This window comes from Schistocerca nitens, chromosome 1 (assembly GCF_023898315.1).
Source record: "Schistocerca nitens isolate TAMUIC-IGC-003100 chromosome 1, iqSchNite1.1, whole genome shotgun sequence".
NCBI lineage: Eukaryota > Metazoa > Arthropoda > Insecta > Orthoptera > Acrididae > Schistocerca > Schistocerca nitens.
The window spans coordinates 514,575,426-514,594,924 of NC_064614.1; the positions used below are offsets into that span (position 1 = coordinate 514,575,426).

Sequence of the window (19,499 nt, forward strand, 5' to 3'; positions counted from 1 at the left end):
ATAAAGGCAATTGGGTAGAAGCAAGATTTCTTGATTTTTGAAAAGCCTATGACTCTCAGTACAACAAAAATGCTTTTCAACAAAAGGGCAATGTGTGAAGCCTTTAATGATTACTATAGCAGAAAGTGATAGAAAGATCTCTCACAAAACCCAAAGAAATGCAGCGGTATGTAGGAGCTCATAGTGGTTCAAAAGTGACTGGACACTCATGAATAACTCAGGACTGTGAAATTGAGAGTAGCAAAGTAAAAGTAATCATATGGAGTATCAAACAAACCAAAGAGCAGGACCACTGAGTCAATAGGCACATGAAAAAGAATAACTTTGCTAGCATTTGGAAGAATGATTGGAGTGGTCTCCTTAACACCTAAATTATTTACATTCTGCCAGAACTTTCCTTGTTATATTTGAACAATTCTGTAATTCATTTATGACTATGAAGACAAAGAGGGCTAATGAACTGAAAGTGTATAAATAGAATATCTGACTCGAAGTCAACACAGAAATGGGAAGAAAGTGCATACTTTAAGTATTTCAGCATATCAAGAGAGGTTGTCTTCAGAAAACAGAGGACGAAAATGCACAAAATCAAAGCCAAAATATGATCTCTGTTATCACCAGGAATAATGTTACTCTACATTTGTAATTGGTGACAAAAAAAATGACAATAAATATTATGATTGAGTTTTTGTTTGTGTTTATTATGAACAAAATAACTGATGAAAAGTGACACTTTACCTTTATACTCTTTATTAACACTGAAAACATCACAATATTAACATAGAACTTCCCATGAACATGCTGCACTCATAACAAATGTATTCAACTTTCTGAAGGGATGGTATGTTGTTTCAAGCATCATATTGGATTCTTAAACAGTGTGGACATACTACAATGATAACAAATATCAGAATTTGTGGATTTGTCTAAATTTCAGTTCGATCTTAATTGAACAGCTACAGGAAGCAGGGTGGCCCCTTCAGAGAATTACTCACTACACTGGTGTGAGATACTAGCTGTATACAAATGTTGGTGACTCAAGGAAATTGCACAGGATTATTTTCCTGGTTCTGGGAGGAAATGGAATATGGACTCACAAACTGACATCCAAATTGTACAAGCAGTCATCCTGAAGTGTTTGCTGAAAACTGGGTTACAAGCAAGGATGCTGCATGTCAGCACTCATCTCTCATCTCATTAACATGCATCCCATTTGAAATGGTGTAATAAAAGTGCAATTAAAGGAATGAATGGCATGAAATCATATTCTGTCATGAGAGGTAATTCTGTCTTGGTATCTGTGATAGTGATGTGCAGCATCAAACAAGAGAGCACCAACTAGCAAGGTATGTGAGGGAGCAGCATGCTCAGAATGGATTCCCAATTGGATGAACTAGCTATCATGTATGAGTACAGAGAGTTGAAAAAAAAAAAAAAAAAAAAAAAAAAAAAAAAAAAAAAAAAAAAAAAAAAGAGTAGAAAACTGTTTAAAAAGACCTGTGTATGTCACAGTATGATTGTGATTAGTGGAAGCCACATTTAAACTCTGCAAACGATCTTGGTGTGACAGATACCAACTCATAAAGTATCCTAGGCAAAATCTGAACACAATATCTGGAAAAGCTAAACCAGAGAAATGACCAACATGATCAAACTGGGACAGTAATTCCGGTACCATAAGTACATCACCAAGACTATAGTGCAGTCAAGTATTATGTTCCTACCACGAAATATAGCAAACGAGTTTTGAGGTAGCTGTGTTGTTTAAGAAGACTACAGGAACTGTACACATTATACTGAAATCAGCAACAAATGAAAAGCCCATTAACTGATTTGTGTCAGGTACAGTATAATCTTGTACACAATGCTGTATGTTACCAATAGGCTAAATACACTGAAGAGCCAAAGAAACTGGTAAATGTGCCTTATATTGTGTAGGGCCCCCGTGAATACGGAGAAGTCACAACACAGAGTGGCATGGGTTCGATTAATTTCAGAAGTTGTGCTGGAGGGAACTGACACCATGAATCTGCAGGGCTGTCCATAAATCTGTAAGAGTATGAGAGGGTGGAGATCTCTTCTGAACAGCACATTTTAAGGCATTCCAGATATGCTCAATAACGTTCATGTCTGGGGACTTTGCTCGCCAGCAGAAGTGTTTAAACTCAGAAGTGTGCTCTTGGAGCCACTTTGTAGCAATTCTGGATGTTTGGGGTGTCGCATTGTCCTGCTAGAATTGCCGAAGTCCGTCAGAATGCACAATGGACATGAACGAATGCAGGTGATCATACAGGTTGCTTATGTACATGTCACCTGTAAGAGTCCTGTCTGGACATATCAGGGGGTGCAAATCACTCTAACTGCACATGCCCCTCACCATTACAGAACCTCTTTCAGCCTGAACTGTCCCCCGCTGACATTCATGGTCCGTTAATTCATGAGGCTGTCTTCATAACTGTACACGTTCATCCACCTGATACAATTTGAAACAAGACTCGCCCAATCATGCAAAATGTTTCCAGTCATCAACAGTCCAATGTCTGTGTTGACAGGCCAGGGATGAGGCATAAAGCTTTGTGTCATGCAGTCATCAAGGGTACATGAGTGGGCCTTCGGCTCCGAAAGCCCATATTGATGATGTTTCATAGAATGGTTCACCCGCTGACACTTGTTGATGGCCCAGAACTGAAATCTGCAGCAATTTATGGAAGGGTTGCACTTCTGTCATGTTGAACAATTCTCTTCAGTCATTGTTGGTCCCGTTCTTGCAGGATCTTTTTCTGCCTGCAGCGATGTTGGAGATTTGATGTTTTACCGGATTCGTTATATTCACGGTACACCTGTGAAATGGTTGCACAGAAAAATCCTCACTTCATCACTACTTCAGAGATGCTGTGTCCCATTGCTCGTGCACCAACTATAACACCACATTCAAACTCACTTAAATCTTGATAACCTGCCATTGTAGTAGTAGTACCTGATCTAACAACTGTGCTGGGCACTTGTTGCCTTATATAGGTGTTGCCGACCACAGTGCCATATACTGCCTCTTTACATATTTCTGTATTTGAATACACATGCCTATACCAGTTTCTTTGGCACTTCGTGTAAATAAATACATAGATAACTTCTGGTTTGAGCCCCACAGTGTGTATCTCCTTGTAAACTATTACCCGAGGAAAAGATAAATAAATGTAATAATGTGTATGATGAAGGAGTACTGAAGAAAAGGAGAATGTATGATCAAACAATGGGAAATCCAGGATGGAATGTAACAATATTATGTAAAGGATAGTTGCTATACACCATATAGCAGAGATGCTGAGTTGCAGGTAGGCACAACAAATTACTGTTACAAAATGAGCTTTCAGCCAAGAAGGCCTTTGTCGAAATGAGACAACAAAAACACACGAGCACACACACACTCATGCAAACACAACTCTCACACACACATGACCACAGTCTCTAGCAGCACACACACTCACACAAATGCAACTCACACACACACGACTACAGTCTCTGGCACCTGAAGGCAGACTACGAGCAGAAATGAATGATGAGAGAGGCAACTGGATGGCGGTGAGGAGGCTGGGCTGGGGATGGACTGGGATAACAAGGTAGGGATGGAGGATGGTAAAGTGGGGAGCATGCAGGGATGAGGTGGAGAGAGGGTAGGGCAGCTAGGTGCAGTTGGGAGTATAGAAGGAGGGCTGTGGAGAGAGTGGGGGTAGCAGAAAAGGAGAGGAACTGAAAAGTCTGGGTGCATGGGAGGGAATAGAGAGTTGTGTTCTGCTGGAAATGGGAACAGGGAAGGGGCTAGATAGGTAAGGAAAATGACTAATGAAGATTGAGGCCAGAAGGGTTATGGGAACATAAGATATATTGCTGCAGTGGGAATTCCCATCAGCACAATTCAGAAAAGCTGGTGTTGGTGGGAAGGATCCAGATGGCAGAGGCTGTGAGGCAGTCACTGAAATGAAGAACTTTGTGTTGGTTTGCATGCTCAGAAAAAGGGTGGTATAGTTGTTTCTTGCCCACAGTTGATCGATAGCCATTCATGCAGACAGACAGCTTGTTGGTTGTCATGTCCATGTAGTAATTACCCTCCCAATCTTGTACAAAAACAGATCTCCTAAGCCTTATCTTTCCAGTCACCCAACAGCTCCCCACTGTCTGGCCAAAGAGGATCAGTCCCCTTGTGACTCAGTACCACCCAGGACTGGAGCAACAATTACATGCTCCACCATTGTTTCGCCTACCTCTCATCGTGTCCTGAAATGAGAAATGCCCTACCCACTATCCTTCTCACACCTCCCACAATGGTACTCCACTGCCCACAGAACCTACACAACATTTTCATCCATCTCTACACAACCCCCACTCCCAACCCCTTGCCTCATGGCTCATATCCCTGTAACAAATCTAGATGCAAGACCCATCCCATACATCCTCCCACCACCAGCTACTTCAGTCTGGTCACAAACATCACCTATTCCATCAAAGGCAGGGCTACCTGTGAAACCAGTCATGTGATCTACAAGCCAAGCTGCAAACACAGTGCTGCATTCTATGTGGGCATGACAACCAACATGCCATCTGCCTATATGAATGGCCACAACACAATCCCTGCTCCCAGTCCCTTACCTCATGGCTCATATCCCTGTAACAGGCCTAGACTGTCTCATACATCCTCCCACCACCACCTACTCCAGTCCAGTCACTAACATCACCTATCCCATTAAAGGCAGGCTACCTGTGGAACCAGTTGTGTGGTCTACAAGCTAAGCTGCAACCACTGTGCTGCATTCTATGTAGGCATGACAACTAACAAGCTGTCTGACCACATGAATGGCCACTGACAAACAGTGGCCAAGAAACAACTGGACCACCCTGTTGCTGAGCACACCGTCCAACATGACATTCTTCATTTCGATGACTGCTTCACTGCCTGTGTCATCTGGATCCTACCCACTAACATCAGCTTTTCTGAACTGCACAGGTGGGAACTCTTCCTGCAATATAGCCTATGTTCCCAAAGCCCTCCCAGCCTCAACCTTCATTAGTCATTGTCCTTATCCGTCTAGCCCGTTCCCCGTTCCCATTCCAGCATTAGACAGTCCTCTATTCCACCAATGCACCCAGTCTCCTTCTCCGTTACCCCTGCTCTCTCCCTTGCCCTCCGTCTAACCTCCCAACTGCACCTAGCTGTCATACCCTCTCTCCACATCATCCCTGTATCACTCCCACTAGCACTACTTTACAGTACCCCACACCTATCCTGCTACCCCTCCCTGCCCCAGCCTGCTCCTAATCCCTACCCGATTGCCTCTCCCATGACGTGCTGCTGCTCATAGTCTGGATTCAGCTGCCAGAGACTGTGGTCACGTGTGTGAGCTGCATTTGAGTGTGCTTGCATGTGCCTGTGTGTGTGTGTGTGTGTGTGTGTGTGTGTGTGTGTGTGTGTGGGTCTGTTTGTTGTCTACTTTTGACAAAGGCCTCGTTGGCCGAAAGCTCATTTTTTGAGTCTTTTTGTTGTGCCTATCTGCGACTCAGCATCTCCACTATATAGAATCTATGATCAGTATTATGATTAATATAGCTGTACAGGTTGTTACGTCATAAAGAAATGTTAAGAAGTGAAAAGAAAAGATTTAGTCAGACCTAAAAAAGTAAGATCCTAAAAAAGAAGTTGCAATAATACTCGCATCTGTAAATAGAATTTGAGCCAAAATGTGAAGAAAATTAACAATGAGTTTAGAACAAAAGGGGTAAGCAGACAGAATACAGCAATCTGAGTGATATGTATTTCAATATTTTAATGATATGGTACAGGAAATAATAGAGACATGAACACATAAAACACAGCCATCTGGCCACATGAATTTTTTGGAAAATACTGCAAAGCATGTAAGTGCAGTTAGTTAAAGACAGCATCAGTAGTAATATTTACTGATTAAGTACAGCAATGTTATAATGTGTATCATTTCACCTGGCAGAACTACTGAAACACGTAGTGAATGCACACATTCTGGAAGATCAGTACCCATATAAACTGAACTATATAGAAGTTACCCCATTTCATAACAAAAATCTCCTCTCAATTTGTGACAATTACAGACCTGTGTCAATAGTTCCACTGATACCAAAAGTAATTGAAGATGTATCAAATAAACAACTTGTAATCACTTTGAAGATAAAAAGATGTTCATTAATAGTCAGTTTGGTTTCAGATTATGAATGTGTATAGTTAAAGTCAATGTCATTTCTGGCACAGTGCATCCAAGCAAATAGATAGCAGAACATGGGTTTAGGACAGATTTTTGACTTTTCAAAAGTTTCTGACACTGTGTACCACAAGATGTTATTAAATAAACTGCAGTTTTATAGCCTTACAGAAAATGCTGTTGTATTAGCAAAATATTTAAATAGTAGAATGCAGAGATTGTTGTAAATGGTACAGAGTCTGGGTATCTGTCAGTGCATGCAACCATCCCTCAAGGTTCAGGACTAGTACCAGCCTTATTATTATCATCATTATTTAAATTGATGACTTGTCATACACCATAACAGGACCATATACATGAAGTTTTTTGTCACTGATCTAGCTGTCTGCATAACATCAAAAATAATAGAGATATTGAAATATGAGAGGGATGGATTGGTGATACTGAGAAAGGTTTGTGTAATGCAAATTCCCTCTGTCTCAATCAAGATACAGCACAGGACCTAAATATGATGTGTAACCATAACAAACAATTTGAACAGGAATTAAGTGCTGTAAATTTCTTTTGGACAGCAATTGATTCCAAATTGCCTTGAGATAATCACACAAATAAAGTAGTATGTAAAATTAGTAAAGGTATATTTGCCCTATTTTTAGCATGGCATCCATATCCCTTTGAAGACCTAGCTAGTGTCAGAAAACTAAAGATTATGACTCTCACATCATTATCTAGCTTGCTGTGTGTAATGTAAATCAAGGAGAACTATCGTAAACACCAGAAGTATGATATGTGTTGTAAGTACAATATCAGAAACAAACATGACCTAGAATCATTCCACTGTAAATAAATTTAAAAAAAGAGGCATTTTACAAACAAATCAACTAACTTCTTCAATGTCTTAGCCTAGTTTATAAATGAGCTACTAGATCAATAATTCTAAAGAAAAATCAAAGATTTTCTATTAAACTGGGTCCTTATGAAGTTGCTGAGTTTCTAATTGAGGCCAAGAAAATGGTATGATTGTAACAAGTGTTTGTTATTGAACTAGTAGCATTAGGACGTGATTCATCAGTGAGAAGTAACGTAAGTCATACTTTACTTTTGTGTTGTAAATGCCTTGTAAATATTTATATCTTTAACATACTGATATAGGTAATGCCTCAACAATTAATAACTTGTGTATGTGTGTACCCTAACTTTATTTTTGAGTAGTAAATGCCTTGTAAATATTTATTCTGATATATATTGATATTTGTAATGCTACAACAATTAATAATTTGTTGTGTATGTGTGTATCCTAACTGTACTCACCCTTACAGTGCCTCAAATGATCTCTCAGATATGTAACTTGATAATAAAATTCGGTTCAATATGATGCCTCAGATGACCTCTAGGATCTGTATAATTCAATATGCAATAGTTATGCATCAACAAATGTGATTCCCGTTGATCCTCTTTCTCAATAAAATGATTGAACATGTAGAGAAAATAAAATCATTTCGCAATACATCTTACAATGATTTTTAGTACTGCTAATATTCTAGTTTCCTTACTTTGGAGTAAGTATAAATGTTATGAATACATTCCTTACAAAATATAATAACAGCAAAATGTCCATGCAGTTTAATGTTTAATATCATCAAGCAGCTCTATATCTACAAGACATTTTATGAGAGATCTAAGCACTTACAGATTCATATGATGTATTCTCCAGCAAAAGAAAAAAGGCATACTTACATTGACAGTACTTAAGGGAGGAGGAGTCCATTTTTCATCTTTCAACAGCTCCCTCTGTTTAACGATCTTCTCACGTGAGTATTGGTAGTATTCGAAGTTATACTTTATCTGCACACAATACATAACATGTTTTTTTCTTCTAACTAACATTCAGCTAAAATTCTACTTAGAGGACAGGATTAGCATTCCAGTTAATGAGGGTAACACAGATACAGATGCAGCATTTGGCAGCTCTACTGCATTGGTTACTGTACAACTAAGAAGCAGACAGGCTAAAGCAGACATATAATGATGCTGCAAGTAATAGTGTATTGTCAGTTGTGTTATTCATAATTCAGCATTTAATAACCTTTTCATGTAAACATTAATGCTGCAGTGGAGTCCAAAAATTTTATTTATTTGCTTTTAATTATAAATGACCTATCCCTAACCATACACTGCATTTAATGTTTTTGTACTGCCACCTACACCACTAACAAATCAGATACTGGTTCATTTACATAAGAGTTAGTTAAAGATACAGATACATGTATACTGTTTGTATTCCTACACTTCCACAGTAAAGCAGATAACACAACACATATCAAAGGCTCTGTGTGGCATACCATTTCTAAAATACCACCAACAAACAGTTTTTACTATGTTGCCCCTCTTTACAATTTTGTTGACCAGAGAAAATGTATTTTATTGATGAGAAGTTTTAATTAAATACACATGACCAGCATTACACTATTACTTGCAAACTGGAAAACCATTCTCTGACAGAGATGAGTATCTAGGCAACCTGAAGAAACGGCTTTTGTTGCGTCTTTCCATGCAGAGGAGGAACCCTATGAAGAACTTACATTAAGTGCCGACAGAGGAATTGGCTTTGAAATGAGAAGTGCATCACCAGTTTTTTCATCCACCTGTGCATACACTGAAGGACACTTCAGGCACGAGAAGTTGTATTTGATCTGTAGACGTTAGTAAATCATGAGGAAAAGATAGTGACAATTTGAGAATCTACACTTCACATCTTTGTCATCAATATTTGTGTATGTTACATCTTTTACACTTGCAGGTTTTATATACAACAAAGCAGGGGAGAAAAGAGAGAACTATGAATTGCATCAATACTGTGTATCATAATCACTTGAATCATAACTTTGGTGCTGCAATGCCTGTGACAGATTTACATTATTCAGCCTTTATATAAATTTGAAAATAATTTGTTAATCACACAACATCAAAAACACACAAAACTTTCAGTAAAAATGCTACAAAAATATGAATTTAAAAACAGAGCACATTTCTGATTATTTCACTACCTGTGTTTGAAGTAAAAGATTGCAGTTTCCCACTCTTTTCCAGCAATTGCAGGTCAATTCTTTTCTTCAGCATGAGTCACTGATCTAGTGAGCTAAATATCTCATTGTTTCATCGTATGTTCTCCCAAGTTACATTATGTATTTGAGTGGAGCAACATAAATGTAGAGAAATGATGGGTTGGTAAGTGTAACAAAATAGAAATAGAACTATACAGTACACAAAGACTGTAAAGCCTGGTTCAACTGTGTAGTATGTAACTACTGAAGCATGATGCTTTTTGCACAAAATGCTATTGTCATTATAAAGCAAGAAAGGACAAAACAGCCCAGTTACAAAAATTATGTTTTTGACTATTCACTTGCAAACAATTACCCTCAGGCTGTGAGGAACATAGTCATGAGTGATATGTCACATGAATATGGAATAGCCAATGTGGTAGACTGGGTTACTACTTATTAATTGATGTTCTTCATATTCATACAAAAACATAAAGTATTTGCACTAATATCAATTTACAGGAAAGATTTACATGTTATAGGTGAATAGTGAATGCAGAACATGAAACATTATAGCCTATATCGTTCATTATTCACCCATTACTTTTTACAAGAAGTGATGGAAATTAAAATCTGAAATGAATGAAAATCAGGACTGGAAAAAAGTAGTGAAAATGTCTATGGAAATATTAAGGTAATCAATGTTTCATGACTTTATTATTCAATATTTGAACATATAAAGTATAACTGGAATTAAGAATTTTAATGGACTACTTATAAACCTGATGATTTAAAAGGAAAAAGATGAAAGAAAATGGAAGGAAAACAGAAAAGCTGTAAGAAACAAACACTGAAGATCTGAGACAACAAATAAAATAAACTAAGAAACATCACCTGGAAAAAATAAGTTGCTTCTCAGCAGATAGAGGAGGCACTTAGCTGCAGACTGGCACAACGAAGAAGCATGCTGTTTGCATGTAGCTATTGGACTAAGTCCTTTCGTTACTATTCTCTGTTAGTTTCCTTTGTTACTATTCTCTCTTCTGATAAAGAATATAGTTCAATAGCTGAATAAATAAAACATATTTTTTTTTTCATTGTGCCTATCTGTGACTCAACATTTCCTCTATGTAGTGAGTAGCAATCTATCATTTCCAATTGTTGTTATTCCATCCAGGATTTTCCATTGTTTAAATTAAGAAATGAGCTCTTTACTATATGCATTAGAATGTTCATATACTAAAAACTGATGTTTTCCTTGTCTTTCATTCAAAAAATTGGTTTCAAATGAGATTTCTGGAGTCCTCGATTTAAAAAAGATAAGTTTAGAGACCATCTTAATTTCCAAACAGCAGATTTTGTAGATGAGCAGGTTTTCAGGACTATTTGCAGTGAAGCTATACTCACACAGCAGTTCTTTTCTATCATCTATGGAGGAGAGAGAGAGAGAGAGAGAGAGAGAGAGAGAGAGAGAGAGAGAGTGTCTTCATAAGGACATATATGATGATCCAGTATTAATGAGCTAAAAATTCTAAGTAGGACAATGAAACCTCAAACTGGGAATGAGTGGACCTAGTAAGAAGGCAGAAGTAAACTACATAGCTCGGTAAAGGAAGTATTCACATGGAAAATATTTAACAATTAAGTCCTGTTTTATGTTTTGAGAATATGATCCTGTATTTGAGTGTAACTATATTTTTACAATAACTGTAATTAGTACCAATATCTTATTAAATCAAATGCAATCATAACATACAAATGTTGGACAAAAATATGAAAGCACCGCGAGAAACACAAGCTTGAACACAATTGCAGAGACTAGCCAAATCTGCAGGTTGTGCTATTGTTTCTTATAACAAATGAAACTCTGCAGTGTCCTCAGTACACTGGAAGTGACAGTCATGGTTAGAACAGTGTTTTGTGTAGCTGTGGGTGCGTTATGTCAGAGCTAGGTGATTTTGAATAAGGACAAATTGTTGGTGCTCATACGGTGCCTGCTTCTGTAACCAAGATAGCCAAAGTGTTTGGTGTCTCAAGAGGCACTGTACTGAAGGTCAATACTGCATACAGGGAAAGTGGATAAACATCATCTGCTAAGTCACAACACAGGTGGTAGTTTATGTTATGTGATTGTGACAGATGGTCACTGAAGAGGACTGTGACAAAAATAATAGGATGACAGCTGCAAAAGTCACTGCAGAACTGAATGTCATACTCATGAATCCTGTCAGTGTCAAAACAACAAAACAGGAGCAGGGAATAGGAAGGTGAACTATAATTCCAAAACCACTCACCAGGGATGCAAATATCTGTAACAGGGAAACATAGTTCTGAAGCCATAAAACCTGGACTATGGAGTAATCGAAGATTGTTGTTTAGTCATATGAGTCTTGTTTCACACTGTTTTCAACTTCTGGCTGAGCTTACATCTCAAGAACAAAACATGGTGGGGATTTGGTGACGATTTGAGCAGCCATATCACAGTATTCCATAGGCCCTGTGGCTACTCTGCAAGGTCACATTACTGCCGAAAATTATGTGACAATTTTGGTTGATCATGTCCTTTCATTCACACAGCTCGCATCAGCCAGGACTGGTTTTGTGAGGATGAGGATGTCCCATCTACCCTGGGCACCTCAGTCACCAGACCTCACTACTGTTGAGCATTTATGGTCAACTTTGGAGAGAAGGATGCATGGTCACTATCTACCTCTATTATCATGAACTGAACTTCCTACTGCTTTGAAGAAAGAAAACTATATAACCCTGTATTCATCCATTCTCAAATGACTGGAAGGCGTTTTGAATGCCAGTGGGCTTCCTACACCATATTAGGCATGATAATGTGATTTGTTTTTGGCACTTCTGTATTTTTGTCCAGCTTCTGTAGATATTACAGTATGCTGTACAACCTGTTTGTATATAAAACTGTATGATATGTACAATACTCTTAGCTAGAAAATAACAGGTAAAGTACGTGGACAATAAGTAAACAAATAAATAACAATGTGTCCAAGGGCTACTTTGTTAGGGGTACTTTGCACAGCACAATGTGTTTAATTTCAGTGGCTGCTTTGTAAATCATGCCATATAAATCCTCCTTACAATAAAAAACTTCTCTGGGTTGTGAAATTGTGAAACATTTCCCTATCACATTCTTTGGTTCTGGCAACCTCTTCCTCATTAGTAACTCTTCACTACTCCATCACATTTTCTTCTGTATCACCCCTCAACCCCTTGCCCTTCCTCACATTAGGAATGGTGAATATCTGACTACTCACTTGAACAGAAATGTATATTAACAATGGTGAGAGTAATGGTAACCATTCACCATATAGCTCCAATTGTGGTAAAAATAATTGGGTCATTAAATCCTCATAGCTCCAGTATCTCCAAAATTGTGGAAGTGTGAAATTGGCCAGCAGTGTATCGTCTACTTCAACCAAGCATAAGTCCAACTTAGATTAATCATCTCTCTTCTCAGATTTTTTTTTTCAGCTTGAGCAACTAAAACAGAATAACAATGATTTTTAAATATAGAGTTTACCCGTAAGGTAATTTATCTGTTAAACTCTGCATTTGTGTACAATCAATGTTTGAATGTTAACAATTCTAATAAATACAGAAGCATAGGTCACCGAAAAAAGAACACATTGTAACAGACAATTATGACTAGTAGATTTACAAGTCATAAATGAGGTATTATTTGTCAGAAAGCTAAACATATGCTTGAAACAACACATGCAGTGTTTACTGAGTCACATAACCCAAAAGAGAAATTATTGAGTTGGTGTATGTTCTTCCCTTATTTGTCATCGAAGTACAAATGTGGAGTTTGAATAAAGTGTTTAAAACATAGTGAATGAAGCAGTATGTGCACTTGACAAGGGTAACATGTGAACATGCTATATCATTTTTAGTGTAGCTGCACTGCACAAGTCACAGTGATTGCATGAGCTGTTCCATTCCTTCATTTTGCTGCATTTCAGTCGCTCCATTGAAACTCCACAATTGCATTTTCATGAAGAATATGTAATGGACATATCATAACACAACTTATGTTTTGGAAAATATAATTCTCTAAGTACTCTGGGTGATAAAATATATAGTTTCAAGCAATTTTTTAGCTTTATTCAACATAATATCTCATTTATGGTCTGTGATTCTTCAGTTAATAATTGTCTGTTACACTGTATTGATGCTTCAGTGACTTTTTCTTCTGTAGGTTTTAGAATTGTTAACCTTTAAATATTGATATTAAACATCGGTGGAGTTTAATAGATATGTGACCTTTATTGACAATAGAACAGATAAATCTCTTTATTTTAAAATCAGTGCTATTCAGTTTTAAATGAGATACTTTCCTTTCTGAATCACGTATCCATTTCTTGTGCTTCCCCTTTTCCTTTTTATGTCCCACTTCCTGTCGTCATCATCCCATTTCAACACATTTACTTAGTTCCTCATTTTGTGTCACACTTTTTACATTGTCTTTTTCTTTGGCTGCTTCTTCTCTGACACAAATCCCTTCTTTCCTTCTGTTGTTGATCTCTAGTTTTTATCTGATCTATGTTTCTAGTTTCAGTCCCTCAATGCCTACCCTCTATTTTGGTGACTATTTTCTCACGACTTATTATTCCACAGGTACTCACTCCTCAACAATTATGAGCATGTAATTTTCTTTATTATTAACAATATTATGGAAACGAAAGTTGCCACTCATCATTTAGTGGAGATTCTGAGTCGCAAATAGGCACAACAGAAAGACTGTCACAAATGTAGCTTTTGGCCAGTAAGGTCTTCATCAAAACTAGATGACCTGCATTTACATGAGTGTGCATGTCTGTGTCTGTAATCTATTTTTGATGAAGGCCTTATGAGCCAAAAGCTATATTTGTGACAGTATTTTTGTCATGCCTATCAGCGACTCAGCATCTGTGCTATATGGTGAGTGGGAACTTTTCTTTTCATAATATTGTTACATTCCATCCTGGATTTTCCACTGTTTGATTTCTTTAGTTTTATTTTCTTCTTGTATTGTCTGCTCCTTGGTATGAGATCCTTAGATGCTTTCTGGCAAAATACTTCCCTGCCATTTTGCAAGTAAAAATCGGAAACTCTCAACAAATGTGCCACAGTGTACTTTATAATACACTCAGTCATTTTCATTAAAAGAAGACAGTAAGAAATTTGGAAGTATTCTTGACAGGGAGACACAAGTAAAAAAGAATTTACAAGAGTTGGAACAGAAATTTACATTCACTCCCAACAACAAAATGTTTCAAGAAAGTATAAGAGAAATTATAAAGCACTTCCATGAACTGCATGGGGTTTGCATCTATAACAGAACAAAAGAAAAGAAATTAGGATTGTGGTTGGGAAGTAAGAGAAGGCAAGTGAAACAAATGCTACACAGTTAAGTACGAAGTTAACAGTTTACAAGGATCACAATCACATTTTTAGTTGTAATACTTTGAAGTTAAAAGATAATTAATTTAAAACTGACACTATCAAAAGAGTATATACAACAAATTAAATTAAGTTATGCTATAATGCTTGTTTATAAATAGACAACTGAAAATATGTCTTCAGATTTATGTTTTGCATATTTTTATATAAACTTGAGCATTCCACTGATCTGTAATTACCACAGTAGAGAAGTCACAACAGCAGATGTACAAGAACACAATAATTCTCCATATTTATTTTTACACAGGGTTGGACAAAATAATATGAACACCCTCGCTATATTGCCTCATTTTTGGAGGTTATTTTCTGACTTATCTCTAGCATGATGACTTTGTCTTCTGTTTATATTAAATATCTTTTGAAGCATTCTAGTCTATCAGTACAGCTGTCATTGTCTTGGGGTCATGTTGACCTATGTACTGTGTTAGTTGGTGCAGTTATGATCTCAGTCACAGATCTGCTTGGGGTATCTAGATCTATTGTTTACTGATTACATGAAGTTCAGTGATTGCACACAGTTCAGTGATTAGATGAAAACATATAGGGAAAACTATATGTACAAAGCACAGAAAAAGATGACAAAATAAACCTTATGGCACTAGGGTATTAATGAGAATCATTGCCTGTAGAAAGAAGTTGCCTACCACAAATATGACAGTGAAACTTTATATTTACTAGAAAACTGTCTCATGGAGAACACATAAATAAAATAAATGTGACATATACAAAGAAGGTGATACAGTGATGTAAGGAAGGAGTACAAAATCTGGGCTACCAATCAACAAAACATTTAATGTGACCAGACATATCTATCTTCTTCACAGTACTCCTTTAGAAAATCTTTTTCACACTATTGCTTTAGTAAGCTTAAATGTATAAATGATTGATCAATATATGTAACATCACATACATCTAGTGAGGCTGCCTACAATGGGAACAGAGCCACTGTGACTGACCTTAGTCACATAACCATGTGAAGTATCCAGAATAAAAGTTCAACCACTAGTGGTCTCTGTCTCATTTAACTGTTACTCAACTGTCTCTACAACTGGGCTACACAGTGCCAGTAGTGTACTGTGTGTTTAATGCAGTAACTCTTGAACTTGTGGTTAGCAGCAGATCTTGCCTACATTGAATTTTGCTTACAAAATACGTGTTAACCAGCTGTTCATGCTGCAATTTAGTCCTTCTACGTTGAAGTAACCTCCAAATAGTTTCTATTGTGACCCTGATGAAGATTCTTTCATGAACAGTTTCTGCTTCTTCATGGACTAATTAGTTATTTGCTTATTTATGTTAATTAAGGTTGTGGCTTAAAATGAGTGTTACAATATTGGCAATGAGAAGATTGCAATTTTCCTTCAACACGTGTTACCATGGGCACTACAGTTCTTAAGCTGTAGCAAGAGCAGCACCACAACTTGATCAAGTACTTAACACAAGCACAGGAACAATAACAGCAACAGCAAAACCAAAAACAACAGCATCAGGACTTACTCAAATGCTTAACTAGTTCGAAGAAACAATGACTAAAACTGCACTGCGAGTAGCAGCGGCATCAACAGGTGCTGCCAACTACCCTGGTATTTCAGCCATTTAATGAGGATCACGAAGACAAATAAGTATGTCAAAAAATTTCACACTGCATTTTCAAGCAATTGATGTCAAATGTCCAGATTATCAATGGACCTTCACTGTCTACAAATCGGCAGTTATATTTCTAGGTCAAACTTAGCTCCATTGTTTGATCTGCTGGAGTTACCACAGTCTGATGTATTAGCTTTATTGTTGGAGTATTTTTCCAACAAAATGTGTGAGGTAGCAGCAAGGCTAGAATTTTTACATCACAAGTCAGATGCTTTAAATTATGCAGTTAGGATTGAGGAATTGCAGGGGTGAGTAAAAAACATAAATTCACATGTGCATTTGGTAAATATTACATGGAACATTTAATTTGCGATGTAGTGAGTCGCTTAGCCCGGACAATGAGGAATGCATAACAAGCTCGAAGACAATCTGATCCTTTCCTGGCTGATGTGCTATGAAACGTACGCATATTTGAAATACAAGTGGAGCAACAATTTTTTTTTATTGTCTTCGACATTTCCAAAACTGCTCAGCACCATGGTGATTCAGAGCACCACATTTCTGTAAGAGACTTTAAAATGGTAAAGAGGTTCCATTTCATGGTGGCCATCTAGTAATGTTCTCTACAATTATGGACTAGTGCTAGGTATCTTTCCTGACACAAACACATGGTTTTCCAGTTGGGTGGACTTTTCTTCCTTGCCTTCTACATGAGACTGCAAGGGTTTATGTAAAGGTCACATTGTGGAAATATGCTGAAGTGTGGTGAGCACAAAGCAGTGGCCCCAACCGATGAAAATTAATAACATTTCCAGCAGTGGTTAGGTATTAACACTGCACAAAATTTTGTTACATGCAACAGTATAAAACATTCCAGTGACCTTTCTTTTCAGTACTGGCACATTAATCCCAGTCATTAACCAGTCCATGTACTTTAGTTTGGTCACTCACTTGCTTGGTATAGTGTAACCAAACTTGTGGGCATACATCCACCATGAATTGCCTCTTTGGAGTTGTGTGCAAATAATGGTCAGTTTTAATCAGGTATCTGAATCATTGTCTTTCTTTGTTTTGGCAGATTCGTTGGTCGAGACTATATTTGGCATCATTGCATATTCTGCTTTTAGACTTTCTTTACATCATACATGCCTCAGTTTTTCAGTATCTTGTGCCAACACCGATACATTTCACATGCAATATGCGCCATTTTCTGAACCTAGTCTGGGGGAAGCAGTTGACTTCCAGGCTCATGTTGTCTTAAAACCAACAGCAAATCCAAGATTTTTGCAAAGCCTCCCCTATTCCATTGGCTGTTAAGGATCAGATTAAGATTGAAGTCAATAAATTTGAATAACAACAAGTTTTGTCTCCCACACTGACAGAACCACAGGCACATAGACACAGGCAACAGAGCATGCACAATGTCGGCACTAGTACAGTGTATATCCACCTTTCGCAGCAATGCAGGCTGCTATTCTCCCATGGAGACGATCGTAGAGATGCTGGATGTAGTCCTGTGGAACGGCTTGCCATGCCATTTCCACCGGGAGCCTCAGTTGGACCAGCGTTCGTGCTGGACGTGCAGACCGCGTGAGACGACGCTTCATCCAGTCCCAAACATGCTCAGTGGGGGACAGATCCGGAGATCTTGCTGGCCAGGGTAGTTGACTTACACCTTCTAGAGCACGTTGGGTGGCACGGGATACATGCGGACGTGGATTGTCCTGTTGGAACAGCAAGTTCCCTTGCCGGTCTAGGAATGGTAGAACGATGGGTTCGATGACGGTTTGGATGTACCGTGCACTATTCAGTGTCCCCTCGACGATCACCAGTGGTGTACGGCCAGTGTAGGAGATCGCTCCCCACACCATGATGCCGGGTGTTGGCCCTGTGTGCCTCGGTCGTATGCAGTCCTGATTGTGGCGCTCACCTGCACGGCGCCAAACACGCATACGGCCATCATTGGCACCAAGGCAGAAGCGACTCTCATCGCTGAAGACGACACGTCTCCATTCGTCCCTCCATTCACGCCTGTCGCGACACCACTGGAGGCGGGCTGCACGATGTTGGGGCGTGAGCGGAAGACGGCCTAACGGTGTGCGGGACCATAGCCCAGCTTCATGGAGATGGTTGCGAATGGTCCTCGCCGATACCCCAGGAGCAACAGTGTCCCTAATTTGCTGGGAAGTGGCGGTGCGGTCCCCTACGGCACTGCATAGGATCGTACGGTCTTGGCGTGCATCCGTGCGTCGCTGCAGTCCGGTCCCAGGTCGACGGGCACGTGCACCTTCCGCCGACCACTGGCGACAACATCGATGTACTGTGGAGACCTCACGCCCCACGTGTTGAGCAATTCGGCGGTACGTCCACCCGGCCTCCCGCATGCCCACTATACGCCCTCGCTCAAAGTCCGTCAACTGCACATACGGTTCACGTCCACGCTGTCGCGGCATGCTACCAGTGTTAAAGACTGCGATGGAGCTCCGTATGCCACGGCAAACTGGCTGACACTGACGGCGGCAGTGCACAAATGCTGCGCAGCTATAGTTCAATTCTTTTATCTTGGCGGCTCGCGCATGCCCGCCCAGACGCGGGAGATTGCTGCGTTGCCAGTTGCACACGACGCACGCGCCAATAGAAACAGCGCCATACTATAGCATAGTTCACAAGCTTACGTTTAGGGGGGAGCGCGCAGTTCATGAAGTAAAGCCACCATGGCCGCATTAACCCTTTCGCTGCTACAAAGACGCGCTCCCTGCATTCCGCGCTGTGGGCAATTTTGTCACTGCACTGCTCGCCTGTGCACACACATCGTGTTCCGAATGCTTCGACACTCTTATCAATCGATTCCACAAAAGCTATTTGGCCCAAAAATTAGATTTTTACACATCTTCTTGACTGATACCTTCCCCCCATAAATGACTTAATTTTGTTTCGATGTTCGACGCAGTTATTATGCGGCATTAAATATAGTAAACCATTGCACGAAATTTTGAAGAGTTTGCAGAGGTAAAAGTCCATAGAGTATACTTTCCGTATGGTCGATTTTAGTTGCCACAATGTTGAGAATAAAATGTGGACAAGATACCTAAATTTCATGTAAACTTTTAAGTACCACATAGGTGTCGTATGTAATATTGAGAAATATTCCATCTTTCGCGACTGTAACAAAAGT

At 38.9% G+C, this 19,499-nt stretch overlaps 1 protein-coding gene across 1 annotated transcript in view; it reads right to left on the reverse strand.

Annotated features, from left to right (window-relative positions):
• Positions 1–19,499, reverse strand: part of LOC126258163 (transient receptor potential cation channel subfamily A member 1) — a 441,338-nt gene that overhangs the window by 89,976 nt on the left and 331,863 nt on the right. The window contains exons 13-14 of the mRNA XM_049955623.1: positions 8,807–8,917; positions 7,962–8,069 (exon numbers count right to left, since the gene is read on the reverse strand). Coding sequence (XP_049811580.1) covers positions 7,962–8,069; positions 8,807–8,917 — 219 coding nt within the window. The remainder of the gene's footprint in view (positions 1–7,961; positions 8,070–8,806; positions 8,918–19,499) is intronic.